Source organism: Rosa chinensis, chromosome 4, assembly GCF_002994745.2.
Source record: "Rosa chinensis cultivar Old Blush chromosome 4, RchiOBHm-V2, whole genome shotgun sequence".
Taxonomy (NCBI): domain Eukaryota; kingdom Viridiplantae; phylum Streptophyta; class Magnoliopsida; order Rosales; family Rosaceae; genus Rosa; species Rosa chinensis.
The window spans coordinates 61,007,052-61,018,493 of record NC_037091.1 but is presented as its reverse complement, the minus strand read 5'-3'; the positions used below and the strand labels follow the sequence as shown (position 1 = coordinate 61,018,493).

Below are 11,442 nucleotides of genomic sequence, written 5' to 3'. Positions count from 1 at the left end.
CCTTGGCGTTTGGACAAGGAAAGTGAACAAATGGCGGTTTTGAGGAATGGGAGGGCGACACGTAGCGTCAGTGGCATTGTCTTTTTGGCGTCTCTACCAGTAACAGTGATGTCAGTACGTTGTCCTTGTTCAGACACGTGTCTGTGGGAGAATTGAAGGGAGGGAGAGGAGACCACGTGGCGGTCTAATATGGACAGCGTTGGGGAGACACGTGGGGGGGCGGAGCGGTTTGGACTCGTAAAAGCTTCGGCGTGGGTTCCTTTGGTATCTAGATTCTCTCTCCCTACTCGCGTTTACTACTTGTTCCTGTCGTCTCCAATTATTTGCATACCCCCGTGAGGTCCTGGGGTAAAATAAATTGATTAAACGGTTAGTTACCGTAAAAATACCTTGTCCAATCATTAATAGATGTAAATTTAACAGTAAATTGAGTTGTTTTATTTTTTATAATTTGATATTTAGAGTTGTTGTATGGTTGAGTATAATTTTCATAATCAGTTAATGACTCAATAGACACCACTGAAAACAAATATTTTAATTATTTAAAGAAATATGGACGAATGGCACTATGAGAAGTTATTAAGTATTTCCAATTTTTAAATCTTCTCATGGGCTTCTTGTTAAGATGAACATACCATAGACACTCAATAATGTTGTTGTTAGCACCTCCACGACTAAATTAACTTTTAAAGCACTCTATCTTGTGTCAGTTGTGTGATAATCAATGTCTTGACTACAATATTGTTGAAATTGAGAAAGAACCAAACTATTTCTCCATTAAGTAATAATCGTCGGTCGAGATACTTAATAACATAGTCGATACCACCAGCGCAACGCTATCAACTTTTGAACCGCTCTTGATCACAATACTCCAATACCGGTGAAATAAACGCGAATTTAAGCTGTTGCGTTTTATTACTGTGGTGAAGTCAACGGTCAATAGCCATAACTGTGACCTCAAACGAGGACAAAGGGAGGAAGAGGAATCGGCGAGCAGAGAGTGTCATCCACGTGCCTCCAATGGAGAAGCATTTCCGTCATCATGATTCATTGAGAAAGGAAGCGGGGCCCGCAGGGACAACAAGTTGCATAAGATTTTTTTTTTTGAAATAACAAGTTGCATAAGATAAATGTCCAAAAAAAGAAAGAATACGTGGTACGTGTCAGATGGAGGTGCAGGCATCCACGTGTTGTTGAAGTGGGTGGGGGACCCGTCTACTCTGTATAGCAATCACCAACTGATGACAGCGACTTGTCGTCTATATTTTTTTATTTTTAGGTGTAAACCCTTTTCTTTTATTTTTTTCTTTCCTTGGTGAAGAAATGGGATTTTTTATGACAACTAGAAGCACTAATTCAACAAGTAACTTTTAAGCAAAAAAGAGTGATCAGTTATGAAATATTTTATCACATAGATAATGCAAATAATAACATAAGGAATCTTATAGTAGGGATGACAGGATGAGTCTATTAATTATCTAATTAAATAATGGGTGATTATAATCAATTCAATTTAATTTCTGAAAAATAATTAGGTATTATATTTGAAATTATTAAAATCGAAACAGTTAGCTGCTAATTTGGAGTCATATTAATCATAGCTATTCACAGGTGAGTTGTGTTGTTATTATTCAGATCAACTTCAAGGAAAGAATTTTAATAATTTCTGTTAGCGTTTAACTCCTCATGTTAACTCGAATATAAGTTGATCTGAGAGTGGTGGTCTTGAATATTTACAGTGAAACTTTTGCTCAAATTATATATGAAGTTAAGAGAACTTAATTTATCTTTTAATTAGAGAAAAATTATCAAAATCTCTTATTTATAAACGAGAGATGAAAGTTTACATTTTTGACCTCAGAAAAATAAACTATTTTCCCTTTAAAAGGAAAAGTAGAAAAGGACGGAGAGAGAAATAGAAATAGTCAGAGAGAGAAAAGGACAACAAAGAGGAGATCTTGGTAGGATGATCCGCTGAGGCACGTCATTGATGTTGACGTTATGAATAAAGATTCTCCGACACATCACATTTGGCTGCCACGTATCGAGTGGATTGAGGCATACACGATCACGATCTTCATCTTTTTAATTATTCAATAATTCATAATCCCAAAATAATTTCATGCCAGTGTAAATGAGACGCAACAACACCATCCGATCCGAATACCGTTTGATCTAATAATACAAGTCTCTCTTTTATTATAATTTTCTTTTATATACTGCCGGTACAATGCAGCAAGTGATATAAGTCTTTCTAATATAAGTTATAACTTATAAGTGAGGGAACGAATTCACGAAAATCTAATTGTGATTATGAATTATTAATGTGATGAAAAGAAAAAGGGAAAAAAAAAAACGAAACAACATCACGGAGAAATGAAATTTTGTTATGAAAATTATTCTATGGAAATTATTCTATAGAAAAATAGTTACAAAATTTTTTGAAAGGGAAAAAATCAATGGATGGCAAAGAATGACTGAAAAACTCTATCATAACTTCAAAACTTGAGATGCCGGCATGCCGCTTTCTAAAATCTGCCTACCAAAAAGCACAACCTATGAGATGAGGCAAAATCTTGTGAATGAGCTACTAACCAAAGCCACAACATAATTCTCATGCTGCGGCCAACGGCTTTGCTGTTTGACGAACAACCTTTCCTCCATTCTGATAAGGCCTTTCTCCATAGCGCCCGCCATTGCCCCTAGCTTGGCCTGAAAATTGACTTGATTCACCACGTAAATCGTTTCTTCCATAACCACGGCCTCCACCATAGTTCCCACGGCCTCCGCCACCACTATAGTTCTCGCGGCCCCTAAAGTTGTCATTTCGATACCCACCTTTTCCAGAAGGAAACTTTCCTCTATCATTGTTTGCTGCAATAACAAATATTGTGGGCATAAAACAGCATAGCAGCTTAGTCCGAGTATTCAAGAAACTACCATGGAAGCACATAATTCAAGAATATAAACATTCCAACTTGCCTCGTCTTTCTTCTATGGATAACAAACGAGAGCCAAATTCAATAGGAGATGCCTGATGCACACAAATGTTAAATGTCAGATACATTTCCATATAGAAACTAGCAAATATTAACAAACACATTGTTAAATGTCAGATACATTTCCATATAGAAACTAGCAAATATTAACAAACACATTGTTAACCATTACAAGCACAACACATTCCTCTCACCACTTCATCAATAGGAAGCAAAACACAAACTTATACCTTTATTGCACTCTGCATGGAACTAGCAGATTCAAATTCCACAAATCCAAAGCATGTTCCCTGTATCTGTATAGGAGTGTAATACAAATGGGGTCAACAAGATGAAATCAAACAGAAGGCTCAAATTTGAGACAAATAGAAAAAATCTAAATCATACCTTATTGCTTCTAACTTGAATCCCATCGTGCTTGATGGATCCAAACTGCTTGAAAAGCTTATCCAATTCTTCGACAGTTGCACTCATAGGCAAACTTGCAACAAAAATGGCATGAACTTTAACTGGAAGATTAAACAAAGGATATCATATAAGTTATTGAACAACTCATGCATCAGTATATATTTTTTTTCTTTTCTTTTAATTTTTTCTGATCTTGGGGAAAGGGGATCTGAACTTGGAACCTCTTTCATCAATGGGGAAAGAAATAGCATTGGACCAACTACTACCAAACAGAGATGCTTCTCAAATAAAAATATCAACCTGCAGGACCATTGTTCTTTTCCACAGAACTAGCAGTACTGTTGTTTCGGGTTAAAGCTTCAGGTGCTACAGGTGCAGGGGCCGTTGCACGTGGCCGCTCAACAGGTTTAGGTGGGGGTGCCCTCACATTGAAGGGAGCTTTATTCACACTCAAGGCATTCACCTAAAGAACCATGCAATTCATCATATGATAAGTTTAAGATTAGTGATTGCAAGTTTGCAACTACATGAGTGCCAAAACAATGACTTACAACTGATGCAAAAGTCTTTTTCGGAGCATCCTTCTGGATGTTGGAAGAAGCTGAAGAAGCTGCTTCATTGACATGGTTAGCAACACCCTGTCTTGCATCAACACCTTTTTCAACAACAACACTCTTCTCAGCAACGACACTTTTTTCAGAAATAACATTTTTCTCAGACTCCTCACAGTTCTTCAACACATGATTAACTTCATTTGCGTTGGCACTATCAACCTCCACATAAGTTGTTTGAGTGGGAATAGGCTCGTCAGTAACAGCACATAACTCTGTAATAACAATAAACGCAAAAATTAATAATTAATGACAAAGAAAAACAATCCAACCACTTCCCTCAAACCACAGAAGTGGCAAAACGTACCATCATTTGGGTTCAAAGGAACATTTGGAGTCTCTTCTGCAACATAACCAGGAGTGTACTCATTTGTATTATCATCGATGACAAACTTAAACATGTCATTTAAGACGAAATATCCTCCTGTCTCTTGCGTGGCTAAAAAGAAAGTTTGAGTAAATCTTCTTTTCACTTTGTCGTTTCCTACTATATTCCCGGTCACTAAAACAATTACTCCATTGGCCAATGAAAACTGAGAATCTACCGTCAAAATATGTATAGAAGGACAGTCCAACGATAATATCTTCTCATTGATGGCCTGCTTCAAAACAAACATCCAATCAATCAAACTACAAAAACTAAGGCTAAAACATAATAACATCCAACTACAACTTGTTACCTAAACAGTGGCAAAACAAGTATAATGAGGTGAAAAACCACTTTAGGCATCATTATAAAAAACAATTAATTCGGTAACTAAGGATATCAAACAGTCGTGAAGCCAAGGTCACAATGCAATCCTCCTGCTACAAATAGATTAAATCCCTCGTCTACGGTTCTACTCCAAATCAATCACATAACTCAAGTAATTTCCGTGTATAAAGTTTCATTGTTATGAACTTGCATGCACTTATAGGCCTTATGATCATGTTCACAGGACTTACTTGTACAGTTTCAACTGTTGTCATTGTACCATCTGCCTCAGGTCGGCTCAAGAGACTGTCTTTGGAATAAAACTTGTAAACCTCATGAGGGCTTTGATTAAGTATTGTGTAATACTGACGCACAAAAGCAGTGCCCACAATCTCTGCACTTGGGATCGGCGGATCCTCTGTCTGATTTGCCATCTCTGCACAACACAAAGCCAAAGCCAAAGACAAAACCAAAACCAAATCAAATCAACCACACCAAACAACAATGACTATAAATCAGTCCATGCAAATGCCAAACTGCACCTCCAATATAATCAACCCTAACACTAAAGCCCAATGAACAAAATACACACAACCCATTTTCTCATTGGCTTCAAACCTAAATCTACAAACTTTCCATCTACCATCCTACAGAACAATAAGAGCTGGATCTTACTTACGATAAAACACCATTAAGAATCGGTGAGAATCAATAGAAAACCAATGAAAGAAACAAAAACCCTACCGGAGAAATCGATGAAACCACAAGAGAAGGGAGGAGAGAGCGGTGCTCTTGCGGCTGAGAGAGAAGGAGAAAATAGTGGTTGGTAAAGAGAGCAGAAGGTGATTGTTGAGATTTTATAGCGATTTAAATGGGGTTTTTCCAATTCATAGTCCGATATGTACTCCTCGACCCACAGTCTTTAGTCGGACTTGGAGGGAATTTTTCGTATGTATTTCTATTGCCAGTTTTGGTGACCGGGGTCTGCCACAGAAACGAAACCTAGGCGTACGAGGATTTCGGTACTGACGGCTGAGATTTGTTTTTATACTGATCCGACGGTCCTGGTCATTGTGTGGGGCATTTATTGAGTGGGCAGTGTATGCGACGCGCTTGAGAGGTAGGGTGGAAATTGGGGGAAGCTAAATATGGTAAAAGTTTAAGAATTTTGACAGGATCTAGGTTTCCTTTAGAAGAATGAATTGCTAATTTGTTTTTTTTATCGAATAAAAAATAAATGCGATATAGTATTTGATAGTTTTGATATTTTTATATAAGAAATATAGTATTTTGAGTTTTTTAAATTTCAGCAAGTAACCATAAAAAACAGAAAGTGAATCATGAAAGATAAAGCAATAATCCCATTGTTAATTATGACAAAATCCTTGATCATGAAGTGATGAAGCACAAAATGGATCTTTATAATTGGAAATAAAAGTTGTCCTTGTTATCTATGTACGGAGGTTTGAATTTTTTCTGTACGGATGAGATAATCATTGCATTAGTGATGCGATGCGTCCAAATATCAGAGTAGTACAAAAACTTATTCATTACAAGCAGTAGAAGATAATCATTGCATAAGTGATGCGTTCGAATATTAGAAATTCATTACAACAGTACGAACACTCAACAAATAAGCCTGCCCCGCTACACCAAGTCAGCTTAAAACGATGTCGTACTTTTAGTGTGTGAAACTGGCGAAGGACTAAAAGGTTGTTGGTCTCGGCCTCCCGCTCTCTGTTGATTGCAAAAAGAAAGAGAGAGAAATCAGAAGTGAAGTGAGGTCCTTTTTAGGAAGGTTTTAGATTAATGGATTCCAACTGGTTTCGTGGAATAACACGACACGACCCGTTTATTTGCAGGCTTTTAAGCATGTGGGCTTGCCCAACACAAATTAGCATATGTGCAGATTCAAAGCGAGCGGGATGATGGGTTACATGTAAATTTGCCAGGCATAGGATCTCAACACAGGAAAATCACTTATATTTTTGTAAACAATTTAATGAAAATAATTTTGCTCTCATATCAATTTCTTTTCACTTGAATTAAATTCGTCTCTGACACATGAACTTCTTCATTTAAGTGAATAAACGTGTCATCATTTTTAAATAATTTTTTTTTTTTACTTTTCAATTTGATTAAGAAGATAGAGATTCAAATTTAGAGAATTTTAATTATTATTTTTTTTATTGAGAATAATTAACATTTCGTTAAGAGGACTAGAGATAACTAGGGATGACAAAAACTCTCAGTGGGGCGGAGCTCCATTGGATACCTTCCCCTAATGAGGGGAGAATTCGGGGATAAATGGGGTATGGGGATGGGGATCCCCAATCCCCGCTATCTAAGATTAGGGATGGGGCAAGGATGGTATTGTGATCCCCATCCCCAAACTCACCCCAATAATATATACATATATTTAATTTATATATTTTTTAAATTTATATATATATATATATATTTGTTATAGAGTAGAAAGAAGATAAAGAGAGAACAATTGGGAGGAACTAGAAGTGTTCTCATTCAGTCTCATTAGCTTCCTTTATATAGAGGTAGAGTTTACATTAAAGTACATAACTAATGAGTATTTACGTGGACAATCACATAGATAATAATATTTACAACATTCCCCCTTGGATGTCCGCCAATGAATGAAAGTATTGGACGTGCTTATTGTTTCCTAGTTAAAAACTTTGCCAGGTAACAAAAACCCAGTGAGACAAAAATAACCCTGGTCGAAGGACAAAAAGAGCACAACGCGCATATGTCCTAAGTAACATACTTCTGGATGCTCCCCCTGATGAGAGTTTCCCCCTGATTATAGCAAGCCTCAATTTTGTATGCGATAAGCTCCATGTACTGTGTACAGTGGTTTGATGTGTCTATCGCTGAAGTGAGATCATGTATGCTTTGCATATAGGGGCTTATAATGACTTTTCATACCTGCAAAGTTAAAGCAATACCAACAAAGCTAGACTATTTTCAATAAGCCTTATCTCATATAATAAGGTTAGAAACAATCTCATATGCTCAAATTCATACACTAAGTAATAGCTAAACAATATAAAGAATTTGACACATTTAACTTGTATAGTTTAAAACATTGAAAATCATCATGGCATATCTAGCCATACACATCAATATCTTTGTGTATTGATACGTTTCATATAAGCTCTTCAAGAGCTCTAAGTAATTCATAACTTCACGAAAGTTAAAATATGTTGCAACACTATAATCATAATTCGAATTCGATTTCGTAGTCTTAGTATAGTACTCATCGAGTCAATTTGGATCGCGTTAAGTATAACAGAATTAGTACATATGAGCTAGCTTTAAACTCTTTGATTCCATGAGTGAGCCTCATGCTCTTTCAACTATTCATGGAAACGCATTTGAATCATTCATGTATTGGAATCCCTTAAGGATTTGATAAGCAATACGCGTATAATGACACTTTACTTTTAAGATTTTGCTTTTAGCAATGTGTCTTTAAAATCTTCATAATATACAATGACAAAGTGCCATAAATCTCTCGTCAATATAACAACTATATGTAACACTGTGCTTATAGAAAATTGTCATTCGTATAAAGGAAGATATTCATAATCTCATGTCTCTATAAACAGACATTGTGTCCTAGTGATTTATCTTCATTTTTGATAAATAGCCTTTTGTACCATGTAGGGTTAAAGGTCTAAGTATTTCATCACATTTCAAATATTCAATTGGAATTGCTTCTTTCTAATTTGGCCAATAATATACTTTGTCGACATTTATAATGAAACGTTGTATAGCATCAATACAACCCTCAATGAATTTTGATAGCTACCAAATGTAAATTATTATCGATGATCATTAATCATAGATCCCACACATTCTTATATGCATGTATTAGCTGTAAGAAACTTATTGATATTGGGTACCCATGCCAGTTCTGGGGCATATATTGTCACTTCTAGGACAATCATCTCTCATAGATGAATTACATAGAGAATGTGGATCTTCTTACTTATAATCTCTGGTAGAGCGTTATAGGGTTTGCATGATCTTCCCTCTTTGGAAGCTTAAAACTTTAGACTTGGTGGATACATTCCACACAAATTCACGCCGTTATTTAAATGACAGTAGTCTTTCCCCCTCCTAACGGCTGGAAGACTGTCTTATTTTGCCCATGCTCAAAAGATGCGTTTAAAAATCTATCACTTTCTTTGAAGTGGAGATGTTCATTGGTTGGTGGCAAACCAAACCAAGCTTTAGGTCAAAAGATATTTTGTTCATTAGCATCAACCATATTAATTTATTATTGTATCACCAAGACATCATTTCCAAATGGCGTACTTACACCCTTTGTATGTATGACCATATTAGGAGCTGTAATCGATATTGTTTAATGACTCTTTTTTTTTCAGGAGAACCATGTTGGATACTTTTGCATCCCACAAATCAAATGGAGTCCACATTGTTTGCGTTTATATGGTTGGTCTCAGGGACTTTAACCCAAGTAGATATATTTGCATTTAGCATTTAATTTTGTCACTTTCTTTTATAAATCACTAGTTTATATATTTCTCAAAATAAAAATGAGATGGTGGATAAATATCTCACACCAATTCATGTCGTTATTCAGGAACAATCTTTCTCCCCCTCATGATAAGAGGATTGTCTTATTAAAGTAACAACTCGCAAATATGTGGTAAATAAACAATTTACTTGTGCGTAAGGTTAGCAGTACGTACTCCATGCAACTAGTCATCAAAACTTGTAAGTGATTCCATGCAACATGGCAGAAGAAAGATGACGTAACAGGTTATGCCATAATAGTATATTTGTAACATCCCGTACCTCAATTTACCAGTTTACTAGTCATTTGGACGGTAAACGACCTTTACCTTCACTTTTATTGTCGTTTCGGTACTTTTAGGGGGCCCTAAAAGATAACTTTTTGTTCGGATCAAAATTTGAGAAAATTTTCTTCATGAAAGTTGTAGGAGACGTGCATATGTGGTACGTAAAAATCGGAGTTCATATGTCAAAGTTATGAGTATTTTCGTGTGAGGGGCATTTTGATCATTTCAGCACACCTTAATTATAAGGGGCTGATCAGCCCCATTTCCAGCCATTCTCCCCCATCTTTTACGACAGAAACCAGAAAGAAAAAGAGAGGAAGAGAGAGAGAAAGAGAAAGAGAAAGAAAGAAGGAAAGAAAGAAAGGGAGATCCGTTCAAACCGTCGACATTTTGGAGAAACCTCAAGGTATAAAGTTGTTCTTTACCTCATGATCTTTCTTTTGAGTATAATTTTGCATATATATTAGAGGATTTTAGAGATTGAAAATCCGGCACTATTCACAAATTGGGGGTTTACTGTTTTCTTAATTGTTGAGGTAGTTCTAGTTGTTTTCTGAACTTGGTGTAGTTGAGAAAAATGCTAGGGGGATTGAGATGAAGCTGCTGCAAAAATTTGGTGACCATCGGAGAAGTTGACCGCCGAGTGAACAGTACCGCGCGTGAACAGTGGTGAGGTTTAAACATAATTTAAATTCTATTTTTTAGCTAGTTAAATCCTATAATTTTTGTAGAGGTTGATTATGTGAATTTGGTTGGAATTGGAGAAGTTTTTAATCGATTATAAATTTCTAAAGATTTGGATTTCGGTTAATGTTAATCGTGAATCCGATTGTCGGATTTCCTCCATAATTGTTATATAGTCTGAAATCGACGAGTGGGCAGTGTTTGTGAAGTTTGGTAATTTTTGGAGAAACTTGGAATTAAGTATGAATTTTGAAGTTTAGGGTTTCGATTATCGAATTACGAGAATCTGACCGTCGGATATCTCTCGGTTCTACCTTGAAACCTTTAAATTAACGAATTGGTATTAGTGGTATAATTTGGGCTAAATCCAAGGAGAATGGGAGATGTAATTATGAGGAATTGATTTTAGGAATCGTATTAAATTATTGAAGAATTATTCACAGAATATAATTGTGTACAGGACGACGTACCGAGCTATTGCTCGATGACGGAACACGAATGCGTGATCGTCGGAATAGTACTGTGAGTGGACTTTTATTTTTAAATATTGATGCATGCATTTATTTTCTTAAATAATGCTCTAGTTTTAATCATATTACTTATTGAGCAAATGATTTGATTTTCGGAAATTCGATCTCGGTTTATCTCGTGGATTGGCTCTCGATAATGAGTTTCAAAGGTTGATTATGACTTATAATATTATTTGACAAATTGCTTATTTCCGAGGTAATTTTCCGGAATTAAGTATATTTCTAATTGCCAATTTAAGTTCCTGGAAGATTCTCGAGATGAGTTTCGATGGAGTTGGATTTTCTCATTTATTTATTGACTTTCGGTTTTGGCATCGGGAATGCCTAATTAAGGATTTTGGATTTGATTGGTTTCTTGGAGATTTTGAGAGATTTTTGGAAATGGGATTTGCTTATACTAATTTCCGGTTTCCTTTACGGATTTGAGAATATTTTGGGCGTGTGGGACACGCCGTCGATTTATTTCTATTTCTCACTTATTTATTTTGAGATTGAGAGTAATCTTGGCGTGCGGAATCACGTCGTTGAATACATGGTTTCTATCTCGTGAGAAATGTGGGGAAGCTACATGGATTTACTGGTTTTCGATGATTTTTCCTCACCATACGCGGGTCATGTGATTTGGTCTCCTCCTCACAGACTTTGTGTTTATGAGTGGCAGTTGAGGTA

General features: G+C 36.1%; 1 protein-coding gene and 1 long non-coding RNA gene across 3 annotated transcripts; one reads left to right on the top strand and one right to left on the bottom strand.

The window, feature by feature from the left end:
* Window positions 1-2,351: 2,351 nt before the first annotated feature.
* On the bottom strand, window positions 2,352-5,711 carry LOC112199968 (nuclear transport factor 2). 2 transcript variants are annotated; one of them, XM_024340964.2, is made up of 9 exons: window positions 5,457-5,711; window positions 4,964-5,148; window positions 4,326-4,617; window positions 3,959-4,233; window positions 3,708-3,870; window positions 3,387-3,508; window positions 3,230-3,295; window positions 2,983-3,034; window positions 2,352-2,874 (listed from the first exon to the last, which is right to left on the bottom strand). In XM_024340964.2, exons 2-9 carry the CDS (start codon window positions 5,144-5,146, stop codon window positions 2,615-2,617), a joined length of 1,413 nt encoding a protein of 470 aa, XP_024196732.1. In that variant the 5' UTR covers window positions 5,147-5,148; window positions 5,457-5,711; the 3' UTR covers window positions 2,352-2,614. The 2 variants fall into 2 exon arrangements, with proteins under 2 accessions (XP_024196732.1, XP_040374851.1); XM_040518917.1 differs by lacking the exon at window positions 5,457-5,711 and adding an exon at window positions 5,255-5,393.
* A 4,124-nt stretch (window positions 5,712-9,835) lies between these two features.
* On the top strand, window positions 9,836-10,764 carry LOC112201119. The gene is made up of 3 exons (XR_002936592.2): window positions 9,836-9,965; window positions 10,128-10,228; window positions 10,704-10,764. It is a non-coding gene; the product is annotated as an uncharacterized LOC112201119 (long non-coding RNA).
* The last annotated feature ends 678 nt before the right edge of the window (window positions 10,765-11,442 follow it).